The sequence below is a fragment of the Leucoraja erinacea genome, chromosome 24, assembly GCF_028641065.1.
Source record: "Leucoraja erinacea ecotype New England chromosome 24, Leri_hhj_1, whole genome shotgun sequence".
In the NCBI taxonomy this organism is placed as follows: Eukaryota; Metazoa; Chordata; class Chondrichthyes; order Rajiformes; family Rajidae; genus Leucoraja; species Leucoraja erinaceus.
In genome coordinates, this window is record NC_073400.1 from 3770478 (window position 1) to 3787927 (window position 17450).

General features: G+C 45.5%; 1 protein-coding gene across 2 annotated transcripts in view; it reads left to right on the top strand.

Annotated features, from left to right (window-relative positions):
* The first annotated feature begins 447 nt into the window (after positions 1–447).
* Positions 448–17450, top strand: part of LOC129708580 (protein PHTF1-like) — a 30579-nt gene continuing 13576 nt past the window's right edge. Inside the window, exons 1-10 of one of the 2 annotated variants that reach the window (XM_055654395.1) lie at positions 448–655; positions 1421–1481; positions 4608–4664; positions 6968–7037; positions 9236–9394; positions 9499–9655; positions 12102–12171; positions 12807–12968; positions 13387–13485; positions 16171–16377. In XM_055654395.1, the coding sequence (XP_055510370.1) occupies positions 1437–1481; positions 4608–4664; positions 6968–7037; positions 9236–9394; positions 9499–9655; positions 12102–12171; positions 12807–12968; positions 13387–13485; positions 16171–16377 (1026 nt within the window). In that variant the 5' untranslated portion in view covers positions 448–655; positions 1421–1436. The remainder of the gene's footprint in view (positions 656–1420; positions 1482–4607; positions 4665–6967; positions 7038–9235; positions 9395–9498; positions 9656–12101; positions 12172–12806; positions 12969–13386; positions 13486–16170; positions 16378–17450) is intronic. The other variant, XM_055654394.1, reaches the window with a different exon arrangement.

The window sequence follows — 17450 nt, forward strand, 5'->3', positions numbered from 1 at the left end:
GCTAAATGTTTCACACCAGGAGCTGCCAGAAGAGATAGTGGAGGCAAGAGCAATGACAATATTTAAGAGGCATCGGGACACGTACTTGAATGAGAAGGAATAAAGGAATATGGGATTAATACCGGCGTGGGATGAATGGTTTAGATGTATGTAGTGGGCCGGAGAGCCTGTTTCCATGGTGTCCAACTCAATGACCTTAAAGCCAGTGAATGTAGTTACGTGGCCAACTTTTCTGCGCCTGAATTTATACATTTAACGCCCACATCACGGTGTTTTAAACGGTTAAAACCAATCTGGTATCACGCAGCAATTTGTTGAGCGGATTCCTGGTTCTTTAAACACAACTGCGAGCGCTCCAGGAGGCGGCGTCTCGTTAAATATTTAGAAAGATTACTATTCATGGGTGTTGTATAAGGGTGCGACGTTAATGTTCACGAGGAGAGGCCGCGTCTTCCTCCCGTGTAGCGGGCTGTGCGGCCCCGGCTCTCTCCAACAAGCGGCCCGGCTTCTCCCCTCACCCGGCCCGGCCCGGCCCCGCTCCCTCCCTCCCTCCCGCCTCCTCGACCCGCGGCCCTGTCTGGTCTGGACTCCTCCCCGTTCTCCCTCCCCCCGCGCGGCCCGGTGCCTGGTCGCAGGGAGGCGGCGGCGGCAGTAGGTGAGTGCGGGGCCGCGGCTTCCCGCTCCCCACCAGGCCGCACGGTGGGAGAGGAGGGAGGGAGGGCGGAGGGTTCATGGCGGCTGGAGGAGAGGGAATGGAGGAGCAAGTGGTCTGTTGGGAGGGAGGGAGGGATGGATGGGGAGAATGGTTGTGATTCCGGATGAAAGGGAGGGTCGGGGTGGACGGTGTTGAGGGGAGGGGAAGGAGAAGGGAGGGCTCAGGTGAGGGGGAGAAGGAGAGAAGGGAGGTGGGTTCTGGTGGAGGGTGAAGAAAGGGAGAGATTGAGGTGAGGGGTGAAGAAGGGGGGGAAAGTCTGGTGGACAGAAGAAGATGAGGAATGTTCTGGTGTGGAGAATGGGAGGGGGCATCTGGCTGGGAGAGGTCTCTGGTGGGCAAATATTATAGAGGAGCTCTTCTAGTATCTTTGCTGGTGGGTGGGTGGGGGAGGATGTGTTTTGTTGCAGAAGGGGGGATAAGGGGAGAGAAGTTGTTCTGGTGGGTGAAGGTGGGATTCTGGTGATGTGTCTAAAGTGGGGGGGGGGGGGGGATAGGGGTGCAGGGGTGGGTAGAGGGGCAGCAAGGTTTGTGGGGTGGATTTTAGGAGATGGATTGGGAAGATTTTCAAGTGGCACAAAGTACCTTGTTTCGCTGCTGGACCATGTGTAATTTTCATGTGGGACCTTGTGTGACCATTATTGGAATCACGCCAGTTACACGCTGAGCCCTAAATTGCATCAACTTTATTTGTATATTGGTATCTAGGTAAGATGAACGACAGATGGCCTTGAAAGCAAGAGACACCATAACTTGGTACCAGAGGAAGGTATGTGCACAACTTATCACACCCAGTACAAGCAGTAAATGGGCGTTGATGGAACTTGCAACACAGCATCAACCCTTTGGATCAACAGACCTAATCTGCTGTTTATGCTCCTCGCGTGTCTCCTTCCTGTCTATTTCCTCTTGATCGACCAATATTTTCTTATTTTTCTTTCCCTCCCGAGTGCTTAGCAACGTTTCCCTTCAATGCACCTAACCTGTATGTTCCAAATGTTCAGTGAGGTCATAATTTCCTCCTGCAAATGTGTTGCATTAATTTGGAATGAGTGGAGATACAAGAAACTGCAGATACTGGAATCTTGAGCAAAAAACAAAGTACTGGAGGAACTCAGCAGGTCAGGCAATGGTGGTGGAGGGAATTGTCAGATGATTTGGGTCAGGATCCTTCTTCAGACAGATACGAGTGGGGGAGGGGGGAGGAGAGAAAGCTGGAAAAAAGAGCCGGGGGTGGTACAAAATCTGGGAAGTGTTAGGTGAATAAAGGTGGGGGGGGGGGGTTAATGATAGACAGGTGCAGTGAGTGACAAAGGCTGGAGGTGAAAAGGAGACAAAAGGTTGTCAGATTAGGATAAAAGAGGAGGAATTGTAAATCTGGATATGGAAGGTGTGGGAAGGAACTGCAGATGCTGGTTTACATTGAAGATAGACACAAAATGTTGGAGTTATTCAGATTGAAGAAGGGTCTGGACCCGAAACATCACCCATTCCTTCTATCCAGAGATGCAGCCTGTCCCGGCTGAGTTACTCCAGCATTTTGTGCCTTATCTTCTGGATATGGAAGGGGACAGGGGAAAGGAAAGACGGGGAAATGAAAGGAAAATGTCTTGAAGATGGGAAATGAATGTGTGGAAGAAGGGAAAAGGAGCGAGGTGACTTTGTGGTTGGGATGTGGTGAGAGATTGGTGTGCAGTGGGGTGGGGGAGGCATGGGAAAGAGGGGGCTGGAGAGGTTACGGAATTCAATGTTAATATCGTTGGGTTGTGAGCTACTGAACTGGAATAATGGCTAATGTTCCTATGGTTTGCTTGTGGCCTCTCACCAACAATGGAAGAAACCAAGTACAGAAAGATCGGTGTGGGGATCAAAGGACAGTTACAGTGGTTAGCAACCAGGAGATCCAGCGTGCCTTGGGCGATGGAGCGCAAGTGTTCGGCAAAACTTCGGCCTAGTCTACACTTGATCTCTGATGTAAAGGAGGCCACATAGGGAGCAGTAGATTTAATAGACAAGGTTTGACGAGGTGCCTGTGAACAGCTGCCTCACTTGGAAGGACTGCTGAAGGAAGTGAGAGAGGGGGTGCAGGGACAGGGTGTTATATCGCCTTCGGCTTTAGGGGTTTACCTGGGGATGCGGTGTGCTGGTGGGGAGGGATGAGTGAACCACGGAGGGGAGCGGTCATACAGTCATTCATTGGGGAGGGCGTAGTCATACAGCATGGAAACGGGCCCTTCAGCCCAACTTACCATGCCGACCAAGTTGTCCATCTACACTATGCCACATGCCTGCAGGTTTGACCCATATCCTTCTAAACCTTTCCTACCCATGCACCTGTCCAAATGTTTTTTAAATACATTCTCTATGTAAATGTGTGGGGTTGGGAAGACGTGACCTCTCACGACCATACAGGCGAACACTGGCGACATGTCACGGATGACTTCTCACGACCATGCAGCCTGTATGGTCGTGACAGGTCTCCAAAGAGACGTCGCGTCTTTCTGGTCGCCGCTGAATTTTCAATATGTTGAAAATTTTGGCAACCTACCACGGGTGCCGGCAGTCGCCTGTAAAGGTCGCGTTAGTGGGACAGGCCCTTAAGAGATGGTGTTCCTGCAAGAAGAAAAGTGGCTGGGTGGGGGGGGTCGTATAGGTAGATGTCTTTCCCCTGTGATGGAGACAATAAAAGCGATATTGGTGAGAGAGATGCCAGTGGTTCAACTTTACAACTATCTTACTCAACCGCACAGACTATTTCTTGACACCCTCTTTTCCCTCCTTTATGAAGTCGTCTCCAATACCCAAGTCCTCCATTTCCCTTTTATCTCCCATCTTTCCCCATCCCCACTGTCCCCTTCCACCCATATCCCTTCCACTGGCTTTACATTTCACTATACTTTCTCTTCTTATCTGACACCTTTTGAAAAACAAGATCTCCTGCCTGAACAACTATCGACCAGTGGCCTTGACATCCGCCATAATGAAATGCTTTGAGAAGCTAGTTGTGGAACACATTAAATCAGTCTACCAAGCATCCTTGACCCACTGCAGTTCTCCTACATGCCCCAGTTTGCATTGACAGCACCGAGGTAGAGATAGTTCAGGTTCCGAGGAGTAAATATCACCAGCAATTTGTCCTGGACCACCCATATTGAAGCCCAGAAGCAATGGTCAAGAATGCACACCAACGCCTCCATTTCATCAGAAGGCTTGTTCGGATTTCACTGTACCTTAATTGGTACATTTGACAATAAACTACCTTGACGCCTTGAAGTTCGGTATGTTCCCAACAATTCTCACCAACGTCTATAGATGCGCCGTAGGAAACATTTTACCGGGTGCATCACAGCATGGTTTGGGAACAGCTTCATCCAAGAGCGCAAGAAATAGCAGGGAATTGTGGACGCAGCCCAGACCATCACGCAAACCAGGGTTCCTTTGGTTTTCTCTATTTTAGATATAAGATCATTTGTTCACCATTTCCTGATGGTTACAGCTTCTTTGAACCTATTCAGTGCTAGATCAGTCCGGTCAAAACATGTATGTGGCTAGTTTTGCAATTATTAATTTAATCAAGTGATGGTGATGGCTATGTAATAAAAACCACAGTGGTTGGTGGTGGTCCTCTGGTTGGACAAGATTTCACTCCAGACACGATTCAAGAAATGTCACTTTTATATCCTAATTTTCTCTCACAAACAAACAAATGTACAGATCCGTTCATTGATATGCTGGCTTGCGTACTCGTGCACTAGCTTGCTCCCTCTAATTTTGTATTTGGAGCTTTTCCTTTGAATTATTGTAAGTATGATATTAGATCGACAAGTCTGAAAGTACCATTGCGGTAACAAAAATAACGGTGAGACCTTTCACCACATAACTTGCTGTGTTTCAGATTGGAGCTTACGATCAACAAATCTGGGAAAAGTCGATTGAGCAGAAGGAGATTAAGGTGGGAATAACAGTCTGATAAAATGTTCCTGCTCTCAAAGCCTTGATGAAACATAAATATTTGAATAGATGGCATTCCTGGTTGTGAGAAACGGTTTGGGTTCTTTGTAAAACCTTAAATAGAATGTTGCAAGGTGCCAAGGTCAGCATCTGTGATGCATGCATTGGAAAATGTGAGCTAGTTCCCATTGATAACTGCAGTGTTGTCAATACCAAGAGAGAGGACTGGCAATTCTAAGAATCAGCTGCTGCTATAGTTAAACCTGACTGGTAGGTTTCTGGCTGCAGGGACCTTTTCCAGGAATTTTAAATGGAAGCCTGAAGTAAAATCATTAACAATTGGATTTCCATGGACCAGAATTTGTTGGCAATGGTCAGTGTTTGCACTCTTTGGCAAGTACAAACCTGTGATTTGCACATCCTCACATAGATGACAGCCTCGGCAAGGCCAGCAGCATAATCAAGGACGAGTCGCACCATGGCCACTCCATCTTCTCCCCTCTCCTGTCAGGCAAAAGGTATAGAAGTGGATTCAGGGACAGTTTCTTCAAAGCTGTTATCAGGCAACTGAATCATCCTACCACAACCAGAGAGCATCTTGAACTATGATCTACCATTTTGGTCACCCTCGGACTATTCTTGATCGGACTTTGCTAGCTTTACTATGCACTAAATGTTATTCCCTTATGTATCGATACACTGTAAATGGCTCGATTGTAATCATGTATTGTCTTTCTGCTGACTGGTTAGCACGTCACAAAAGCTTTTCACTGCACCTCGGTACACCTGACAGTAAACTAAACTGACTGACTGGAGGGGGCCTATTCGTTCCCTAGTTACCCATGTTTTATATATTATACACAAAATTGCTTTGGATTCCTCTTAATTGTATCCACCAACACTACCTCATGCTCCCCTTTTTCCCCTCTGGATTTCCTCCTGAAGTATGCTCCTCAGTTCCTTTAAAATCCTCCAGGGATAAATGTGATTCCAACTGCTTGCACCATGGGTGTACAATTTTGCTTGAGATTCTGCGGGAAATACTGCAAAAGGTGGTCTCCAGACGAAATCCCATTTAGAGCATAGCGTTAGAAGAGCAAAAGACTGCAGATGTTGTAAATCTGAAATGAAAGCAGTGACGTTTGGACACTCAGCAGGCCAGGCAGCATCTGTGGTGAGATAATCAGTTAACATTGCAGGGATGACATGACTTCAGAATTAAGGGACAGATGTTTAGGGGTAATATGAGGGGGAACTTCTTTACGCAGAGAGTGGTAGTGGTGTGGAATGAGCTCCCAGTGGGAAGTGGTGGAGGCAGGTTCATTGGTATCATTTAAAAATAAATTGGATAGGCATATGGATGAGAAGGGAATGGAGGGTTATGGTATGAGTGCAGGCAGGTGGGACTAAGGGGAAAAAAAAAATTTGTTCGGCATGGACGCTACCACTCTCTGCGTAAAGAAGTTCCCCCTCATATTACCCCTAAACATCTGTCCCTTAATTCTGAAGTCATGTCATCCCTGCAATGTTAACTGATTATCTCACCACAGATGCTGCCTGGCCTGCTGAGTGTCCAAACGTCACTGCTTTCATTTCAGATGGCCTGTTTCCGTGCTGTAATTGTTATATGGTTATATGGATCAATGGCTTTTCACCTCAGTTGATTTAATTGAAGTACAGATTTATTTGAATTGCAGTCAGCAAACGTAGTCACCATTTAACAGTGTTTCTTTTGTACACCTGATATTTTAATGTAATTATCGTTTATATAGAAATATGTAAAACAATTATGAATTATTTATATATTGTATTTCTCCAATGTGTAGGGTATGGCAGCACACGAAAATTCACAACCTGGAAGCTTGTGATGAATTTCAATGGGAATCCTGATTGTATGAGCATTCAAATTGTGTATGTTTCCAAACATAGCTATTTGAACTACAGATTTAAAGTGTGTACAAATACAAGTCGTTACTAAAAAGTAGCAAATAATTCTGAATGAGATTTCTTGGCACACTTTAGTCTCCCAATGATCACAATAAAATCAATGGTGACTTTCTTTGGTGAATGGGAACTATAAAAGTCAATCTTGCGGAGTGGTGTGTACTGGTGAACTCCCCTAACAAAATTTAATTGCATTGTTTCTCGATTGGTTTAGTCATAGCAGCTGGCAATCTCCAAGTTGACACACCAGGGGCTCGGTGCAAATATAACAAAACAAGTCACTGTTTCTTGGCAGCTCATTCAGTATTGCAGGCACCGATGAGATTTTGAAATTCACCAGAATTGTTTGCTTCATTACAGGGTCTGCGAAGTAAACCAAAAAAAACTGGCCGAATAAAGTCTGACCTGATTGATGTTGACCTTGTAAGAGGTGAGTGCCAAGGATGTTGTCCCCAGTAATTTTCTTTAGTCTGATAAACTAAAGGAACATATACAAATACCAGCAGGCAGTCAGGAAATTTAAATTCAGTTCACAAGTTATGCGAGTAGAATTAGGCCATTCGGCCCATTGAGTCTACTCCGCCATTCAATCAGCGGACCCTAATCCTCCTAATCCCATTTTCCTGCCTTCGCCCCATAACCTTTGACACCCGTTCTAATCAAGAATTTGTCAACCTTGCCTTAAAAATATCTACTGACTTGGCCTCCACAGTTATTTAAATGAAAAGCCAATGTCAGTACTGTGAAACGATAGCCAAAAATGCAATTGACTCGGTAGAATTGTCGAGCTTTATATAATAATAATAATAATAATAATAAATCTTATTTATGGGCGCCTTTCAAGAGTCTCAAGGACACCTTACAAAAATTTAGCAGGTAGAGGAAAAACATGTAAGGGGAATGAAATAAATAGTAGAGACATGACTAGTACACAAAGTAAAGACAGAATTCAATTCAAAACACAATATGAGGCAATTAATGCACAGATGAAAAGGGAGGGGGACGTGGGGCTAAGGATAGGCAGAGGTGAAGAGATGGGTCTTGAGGCGGGACTGGAAGATAGTGAGGGACACGGAATTGCGGATCAGTTGGGGGAGGGAGTTCCAGAGCCTGGGAGCTGCCCTGGAGAAGGCTCTGTCCCCAAAACTGCGGAGGTTGCTTTTGTGGATGGAGAGGAGACCGGCTGATGTTGATCTGAGGGACCGTGAGAGTTGGTAGGGGGAGAGGAAGTCAGTGAGATATGGGGGGGGGGGGGCAGATGGTGGAGGGCTTTGTAGGTGAGGATAAGGATTTTGTAGGTGATCCGGAGGGAGATGGGAAGCCAGTGAAGTTGTTTGAGGACTGGAGTGATGTGATGCCAGGATTTGGTGTGGGTGATGAGTCGGGCGGCTGCGTTATATAGCATGGAAACAGGCCCACATTGACTCTGCCGAACAAGTTGGCACACTGGGCAAGTCTTGTTTCCCTGTATTTGGCCCAAATGATCGCTCTTCAGAATTTCCAAGGAAAATAATTGTAAAAAAAAAAAAATGCACTCTGTGTTGTGAAAGTATATTTTCTAGAATTACCGAGCAGATCTTATTACAGTGTTGTGGATGCATTAGTTTCGTAGAATAATTATTTATGGACAAACATTTTATTTAACATTAATTATAGAGTTTTTGAAAACCTTACATAAAAAAACCACAAGTGGCTACATTAAGTGTATTGTTGTAACCTCTTGCTATGGGCTAAAAGAGTGGGAACGCTTTGAAATAAAACACAAATGAATAAATAAATGAAGTAAAGGGCTCTGGTGAGACCACATCTGGAGTATTGCGTACAGTTTTGGTCTCCTTATTTGAGGAAGGACATCCTTGTGATTGAGGCAGTGCAGCGTAGGTTCACAAGATTGATCCCTGGAATGGCGGGACTGTCATATGAGGTAAGATTGAAAAGACTGGGCTTGTATTCACTGGAGTTTAGAAGGATGAGGGGGGATCTTATAGAGACTTATAAAAGGACTGGACAAGCTAGATACAGGAAAAATGTTCCCAATGTTGGGTGAGTCCAGAACCAAGGGCCAAAGTCTTAGAATAAAGGGGAGGCCATTACTGTAATATCCCAGTTCCCCAAGCTAATCCATGCCCAGTAATGTCATTTAACAAAGGAATTATAACTTCCTTGTTTCCCCGGACAAATAATTTAATTCTTAATTCTTAACTCTTAGCTGTCCTCTAAACCAGTCCAGTAAACTACACAGTTGTGTCAAACAGCTGTGAATAATCATTATTAATACTAATTTCAAAGCTTTGTTTAAGCAACGTTTAGGGGGGAACTGCAGATGCTGGTTAAATCTGAAGATAGACAGAAAAAGCTGGAGTAACTCAGCGGGACAGGCAGCATGGGTCTGAAGAAGGGTCTTGACCCAAAACGCCACCCATTCCTTCTCTCCAGAGATGCTGCCTGTCCCGCTGAGTTACTCTAGCATTTTGTGTGTATCTTTGTTTAAGCAAGCAAAGCCTGGCATGTTCAATTCTTTCTGATGTTATAAATGTCCATGCCCGGCTGTTATCAGCTTTTAGTATGTTTTTATTGTTCCCTCTGAGAGCTGCTGTGATGTTTTAACTAATTGTGTTCATCATCCAGGATCAACCTTTGTGAAAACTAAACCTGAAAGTCCATGGACGGCTTTAACACGGAAGGGGATAGTACGAGTGTTGTTCTTTCCATTTTTCTGCCAGTGGTGGATCCAGGTAACCTCACGAGGCATCTTTGCATGGCTTCTGCTGCTCTACTTCATGGAAGGTAGGTTCTGTCAACGCAGGACCATGTCCTTATCTGTTGTCATTTTATGTGCAGCTTTGTGTAAGACGACACGCCCTTCATCGCCAATTTGTTTCTATTTTAAGTGATTGCCATCGGCCTTTACCTGCAAGATCCAGTGTTGTACGTCAATGAAATCATCAACCCCATGGTCCTGATGCTGCTACTGGGGACTGTCCACTGCCAGATAGTCTCCACCCAGAGGCAAACTCCCTCCCCCACAAATGGAGGCAAGCGCAGGAGGTGAGTCTTTTGATGATGATGATGAAGATGATGAATGCCAACAACTGCCCTATAATTCACAAATTTAATACAATTTATATATATATATATATATATACTCAGTCAAGATATACACAAAATGATGGAGTAACTCAATGGGATATTCAGCACCTCTGGAGAGAAGGAAGGGTTGATGTTTTGGGTCGAGGCTCTTCTTCAGACCATCAGTCTGACGAAGGGTCTCGACCCGAAATGTCACCCATTCCTTCTCTCCAGAGATGCTGCCTGTCCTACAGAGTAATTCCAGCATTTTGTGTCTATCTTCAGTTTAAATCAGCGTTTGCCGTTTTTTCCTATACATTCAGTTGTGGCTTATTCTTTCTAAATTCTTGTTGGCATTTCTAATCACAGACACTTCCCACCTTACATAAAAGTTACTTTTCACAAACCCTTAATTAAGACAGATTTTATGCAAGTTGGAATCACATTAAGACTAGACAGAAACAAAGAACTGCAGATGCAGGTTAATACACAAAATGACTGGAAAAGGGTCCAGACCTGAATTGCCACCTATCTATGTTCTCCATAGATGCTGCCTGACCCACGGTTATTTCATCACTTTGTGTCATTTCACCATAAAACTAGGTGTTGATACTGCTGTTCTGCACCAGCGAGACCTTCTTCACCAGCTACAGCCCCATCCGGTTGACTGCTGTTGTTGCGGCATACGTTGTAGCCCTTGACCAACAGCGCTTTTATCAGGCCGCAGCTACTGACAGGACGCGCTCAGTCACTATGGGGCTCCCTCCCCTCCAGCTGCCGCTTCTTCCTGTCGGCCGTCGCTTGGCTCCCCCCCCCCCCCACCCCCCCCCCCCCCCCCCCCCCCCCCTTTTTGCACTGCCTCCTCCTCCATCTCCCATTGCTTTGTCCACTCCACTGCTCCCCCCTCCTTCTCCCCGGGAGTCCAATGTGTCTAAGGGGGAGGATGGAGGCGACTGAGGGAGAAGGAGAAGGAGGCGGCTGGTGAACCTTGTGGAAGCGGTCAGCGTTGCCCTCACCACCTCCCTCATTCTCACTCGCCTTCCCAGTGTCGCACCAATCCTGGGCGACACTTTTATATCAATGACGTAGACGGGAAACGCTCGCCATCCTCCTGTTAAAATAACACAGGTTATTCTTCTAATGGGATTGCCTAGTGTGACGAGTTTACATAAATCGCCTATTACATAGGTCAGGGAGTGCCTGTAAAATTGATTACAAACACGCTACACTGCAGCACCTGTGTAGATGGGTGAATGGAATTACATAGGCAGTTATAAATGCCAGTATAAGAAGCTTCATGGAAATACAGGTGAAATGGATTGCTTCAGAATCGAGATAGAATTATAATGTGGTCAGTGATTCACAATGTCTAACTTGGACTGTTGCAAAAGCATTCAAAGATCTCGATTTTACAAAGAGGCACATTCGGTAAAAGCAAGGAAGTAGAAGTTCTTGCCGAAGTAAAAAAACGATTTAAATCACTTGTTAGATGCAGAGGAAGGATTGTTCAAATGTGAACTCTAAGCTTTAGGATGTCAATGCTTGAAAGAGGGAACACTATAGATTGTTGGAATTATACCAGCTTGAGGAACTAATTTTGTAGACCTGAAGAAGCTGGAATTTTACCCTTGAAACAGAATAAGTTAAGGGATATTTAATTAAGGTGCCCAAATCTACGAGGGATGTGGGCAGAAAAATGGGAGAAACTTCCACTGGCAGAAGGTTAGAAACCCGAGAAGAAGAAAGCTCTCGACCCGAAACGTCACCCATTCCTTCTCTCCAGAAATGCTGTCTGTCCAGCTGAGTTACTCCAGCGTTTTGTGTCTATCTTCAGAAGTAAGATAACTGGCAAAAGAACAAGAGGGATTTTTAAAGGGTAAAATGTTAAAATGGTATCTACTGCATAGAAAATTGGTGGAATTTTGCAATGGGGATTGGAAAGGGAATGTGCTTTTTTGGACTATGGGGGAAGGGGGGGGGAGGGATAATGTAGGATGTGGGACTAATTGGATAACTTGCAGGGCTGTATTGAACATGGAAGGCCCAGTAACCTAATTTCCCTTGACTAATATATTCAATGAATTTGATAATATTAACTTTTCCCAGGACTGGGCCCAGCTCTTGCGATACATTCTTATCAAGACAACATCCAGATTGAGTAGTGTCTTTATAACTCTTTACTAATCTATCCAGTGAAGCATTTCCGCATTCAGTTTCCATTTATTTTTGAGACCTGGTGATTCTAGGTGGCGGATTAAAAATGATGAGACTATTTGTGGGTCATGAGCATCCCAGAGATGAAAATCTAACAGTGAAAATCTTTTTCCATAAACCTCCCTTCCAAATCTGGGGAATGAATGCTGGTGCTCTGTTTTATTCCGGAGTGTGTATGCATGGAATGAAGTGTCTTTTCCTTTATCCTCAGAACTACACAAACAAGACACCTATCTAGGAAGGTTGAACGTGGCTCCATGGTCCCCACGCCCAATGGGAAAGTAAGTCCGTACCCCTAATTGTTGTGGTCTGGTGCTTCTGATTCATAATTTAGTTCAGTTGCTTGAGTATTTCCACTCAGTTTGTACACATTTACTTCAGATATGTTGCTTGCAGATTGATCAATCTGTGGATTAATTTTCAATTTATCTATTGTTTAGATGACGATTTGGAAGTCATCCATAGATCGATAATGATTTTATTAGAGCTGGAGCCTCTTGTTGTTAAGAATAGGTGAGGGGAGAAAAGATTTAATAGGAACCTGAGGGGCTAGTGTTTTACACAAAGGATGGTGGGTGTGTGGAACGAGCTGCTTGAGGAGGTGGTTGAGGCAGGGACTATCACAAAGTTTAAAAAAACATTTGGGCATGTGCATGGAAACGATAGGTTTGGAGGGATATGGGTCAAACGCAGGCAGGTGGGACTAGTGTAGATGGGACATGTTGGTTGGTGTGGGCAAGTTGGGCCGAAGGGCCTGTTTCTCAGCTGTATGCCTTCATGCCTGTAATAAGGATTAGAAAATTAATTTCAGTTTCTGGTAGTCACTTAGTTCTTGTTCAGACCTGTCGACCTGTTTTGTACTCGGTAAAGTCTGCACAGCGATACACTAGGCTTTAAACCTCCTTCATGTTCGCAGGATACACAGCAAAGAGTTGCCAGTCGAGGTTCAGAGGATAATTCTAGTGAAGAAACAGAGGGCCAAACAAGGCACTTGCTATCGCAGCAAAGGGTGAAGGGAACTTTGAGCATCTTACGACTGCGAAGAAGTGCACAATCCAAAACAACTGGAGTTGCAGAGGTAGTGTGTGTCTCTCTCTCTCTCTCTGTCTCTCTCTGTCTCTCTCTGTCTCTCTCTGTCTCTCTCTGTCTCTCTCTGTCTCTCTCTGTCTCTCTCTGTCTCTCTCTGTCTCTCTCTCTCTCTCTCTCTCTCTGCCTCTCTCTGCCTCTCTCTGCCTCTCTCTCTCTCTCTGTCTCTCTCTCTCTCTCTCTCTGCCTCTCTCTCTGCCTCTCTCCTCTCTCTCTGCCTCTGCCTCTGCCTCTGCCTCTGCCTGTCTCTCTCTGCGCTGAAAACCACATCTCCACAAACATTTCTGTTCTATTCACACCACCCCCACCCAAGTGAATTACAGTCTGCAAGTGAAGTTGGACATGTATTTGGAGCAACTTTAACCAAGTCCTGCCTTTGTTCCTGCAATCACTTTCCCTTCTACTTACAGGGTAGAGAGAAGATTCCAAGGTGGGAGATTCCTAAACGGCTGGTGGGAGATTCTGACAGCTTACAGGACTCCGAGTTTGAATCTCCAGCCCCAGATCAGGTATGAACTTCAATGATGAGTTTATCAAAGTATCTACCATAAGATCAAGATCGGGCTCCCTGACATAGTAAGTGTTTGTCTTTCTCATGCTGCCCATTTAAAGAGGAGGGGAGGGAGTAAGGCATAAAATCATCCTAGGAGAGACACAAAAAGCTGGAGTACCTCAGCGGGTCAGACGGCATCTTTGGAGAGAAGGAATAAGTGACATTTCAGGTCGAGACCCTTCTCGAGTTGAAACATCACCTATTCCTTTTCTCCAAAGATGCTGTCTGACCCGCTGAGTTACTCCAGCCTTTTGTGTCTACAATTTAAACCAGTATCTACAGTTCCTTCCTACACAAATCATTCCAGGAGTTGCTGCCTTTTTGATGGTGAGCTATCTACGTCTACCTCTGTCTACCTGTAGGCAAGAGGGTTCTTCACGAAAAGTGTAAGCTGAAAGCATTAATAAGAATGAGAAGTTAGAAAATAATGTGTTCTCCAGAAAAGGTGAGGCTGGGGGTGTCCTGATAAAAGGCTTTTAATGTCATAAAAAGATCTGGTGGGTTAAACTTAGTGCTTATTCTTTTGCAAATATCTATCATAAACATTTGTTCAAGAAGGAACTGCAGATGCTGGAAAATCGAAGGTAGACAAAATTGCTGGAGAAACTCAGCGGGTGCGGTAGCATCTATGAAGCGAAGGAAATAGGCGACGTTTCGGCCTGAAACGTTGCCTATTTCCTTCGCTCCATAGATGCTGTCGCACCCGCTGAGTTTCTCCAGGAATTTTGTCTACCTTCTATCATAAACATGTTGGATACTACCAATCCAATCAAGAATCCGAGAAGAACTTCGTAACCCATGGCAGCTTCTCGGAGCCCTTCGACATCCGCAGTGGCATCAAACAAGGCTGCGTCCTCGCTCCCACACTCTTTGGGATTTTCTTCGCTCTGCTCCTGAAACATGCCTTCGGCACTGCAACAGAGGGGATCTACCTGCGTACAGTAATTGCATGCAAAGTATGGCAGGCCCCCCTGGGTCATGACTGACCATGGGTGATGCATCCTAGTTGTTGGCTGCTTGCTCCAAATCTCGGCTGGAGCAGAGTCGCTTGTGGCTGCAGAGACCAATGTGGGAGTGACATTCTCTGTGGCAAAGGTCACATTTGTGTGTGTGGTCTCTGGTTTGTTGAAGTTGCTGCGCTCCTCTCTGCATGCCCGCTTGTCTGCCGCTGCGTTCAACAGTTTCTCTTCCCCGTTTTGAGATGTTGGTTCAGGATACCTCTCCACCTCGTGCGGTCAGCTCAAGGCTCTCCCAGGACTCCACATCGATGTCGAGCGCCTTCATATCTCTCTTACAGACATCCTTGTAACGTAGCTGAGGGCGGCCAATGGTTCTCCTCCCAGATGTTAGCTCTACATAGAGGATGTCTTTTGGAATACGGCCATCCTACATGACCCAGCCACTGCAGTCTGCGCTATCCAGGTTCTATCATGCTCTGCAGTTTTGGTGGGCAGCCGATCTTTGGCAGGGCCTTAAATAGGCCATCTCTGCTGGCGAGGTTGAACGCCTTGGTGAGGTCAATGAAAGCAACATACAGGGGCATCCGCTGTTCTCTGCGTTCCTCCTGGAGCTGGCGAATGGAGAAGACCATGTCGACTGTTGACCTTCCAGCTCGGAAACCGCACAGTGACTAGGTAGACACGTTCTGTCAGCCTCTGCAGGCGGATCAAGATGACCCAAGATGACCTTGCCGACGATGTTGAGGGGGGAGATGCCTCTGTAGTTGTTGCAATCGCTTCTCTCACACTTGGAGCCGTGTGGAGCTGTGCGGGGCTGGTCCCGACATCGCGCGGGGCTCCGAAAAACTGACACTGTCCAAAAACCCCGCGAGGCCGTACGCCTGAAGCCACCACGTTTGGTCGAGCTCGCCGCATGCAGTCGCATGCTGGTGGGACAGGCCCTTAAGGTAGTCTTGCAATGCTTGATCAGTTCATGGGGAACCCCGTCACTGCCTGGGGCCTTGCCTGAGGCCAGGCTGTCAATGGCCTTGCTGGGCTCTTCCACCGTCGGCTCTGCGTCTAACTCATCCATGGTCAGCAGGCACTCACTCGATGGCATCAAGGGCTGAGGGGGACACAGTGTACAAAAGGCATATGTAATTGTTATTATGAATCATTACAGAATATGTTGGTACAAATTGGCTCTTACTCAATAAGAAGTATAAGTATTGTAGCTCGTTTAGAATTAAATAATGGGTAACTGAACCACTATCTAGTTCCACTTCTAGTTTCAGTTCTCGTTATTGTGCCGAGTTAGTAATAAGTTTGAACAGTGGACGGCACGTTGGCGACTGTCATACAGCACCAGAGACCCGGGTTAGACCCTGACTACGGCTGCTTGTCTGTACGGAATTTGTACGTCCTCCCCGTGGCCTGCGTGAGTTTTTTCTCCAAGATCCCACACTCCAAATACGTACAGGTTTGTATGTTAATTTGCTTGGTATAATTGTATAAATGTAAAATTGTCGCTAGCGTGTGCAGGGCAATGTTAATGTGCATGGTTTGCTGGTCGCTGCGGACACGGTGGGCTGAAGGGCCTGTTTTTGAGCTGTATCTCTAAACTAAACTAAAACTGAGTAGACTCGCAGATACAGACGTAAAATGATTGGGTGTTTTATTTTTCTTCCTTTATTTAGTCGCAGGATAATTCGTACATGAGCTTCAGCTCCGTGAGCTGCAGTAATTCCCGGCAGGACTCCGAGAGTAGTCAGCAGGGCTCGGAGACTGAGGATATGTTATGGGATGATCTTCTCAATGGTCCTCGATGCCATTCCTCTTACAGCAGTGAGAGTGACTGTGAGAACATGCAGAGAGTGCCACTGCCTAAGAAAGAATCCAAAGATGAACAGGTGGGTGCTGCTGATCCGTGCAACGATTTGTAGCTCGTTTTATAACAACGATGGTTTGCATTTATTAAATAAAATCACAAACTGCTGGAAATACCAAGAACTCAGCATCTCTGGAAAGTGAAACATTTAATATATCGGGTTGTGAATCCTTCAACAGAAAGTGAGAAAATAAGTGAGTCTGAAGCAGGGTCTCGACCTGAAATTTCCCTTTCCTTCTCTCCAGGGATGCTGCCTGTCCCACTGAGTTACTCCAGCATTTCGTGTCTTTCTTTGGTGTTTAACCCGCACCTGCAGTTCCTTCCTACACAATCGAATGATAGAAATGTCCAACAGATCAGGATGCCTCCAGGGAGAGAGAATAAACTGAGGGCAGGTGAGGAGAAACTCATTATAAATGGCAGAACAAAGGTGAACTCAAAGGTTTGAGAAATAGATGTATTCAAGGGTTCTGTCATTCTTGATGGGCAAATGAAGAAGGAAGACTAGTCAGGCATCTGTATGGAAATTCTCTAAATATAAGCAGATACAATGGAGATATAGGAATAGTGAAAATAAAATGGCGTTATTACAAGGTGCAAGGTAGGAGAAAGAACATGTGTGTGAGTCTGGACCTTGTAATGCATGGAGCAGTGATTTGCTTGTAGTTCATTCTCGTGCACCACATTCAGTTTTCACTATGTAGTCTCTATAGTGAAGAAACTAAATACAATTGGATCACTGTTTTCGTGGATTATTGCTGTTTCGTCCACAGAAGTGACCTTGAGCTTCCAGTTGCCTGTCAGTCCATCGGTAATTTTCCATTTCATTCCCATTCTGATCTATCTGAATGTGGGCTCCTGTACTCTTCCAATAAGGTCCAAATAGGCCGGAGGAGCTGTACCGTATCTTCCATCTGAGCATGTTCTGGCCTTTTGGACTCCACGTTGAATTAAACCATGTCAGGTGACTTTTTGTTTGTATCAGAACTGGCTAGTTCTGCAGTAAATCCAAGCATCTGTGACATTAACAGATTTTCTCTCTACAGACACTGCTATGGCCAGAGCTTTAATGTGTCCCTTTGTTTGTTTGTGCTC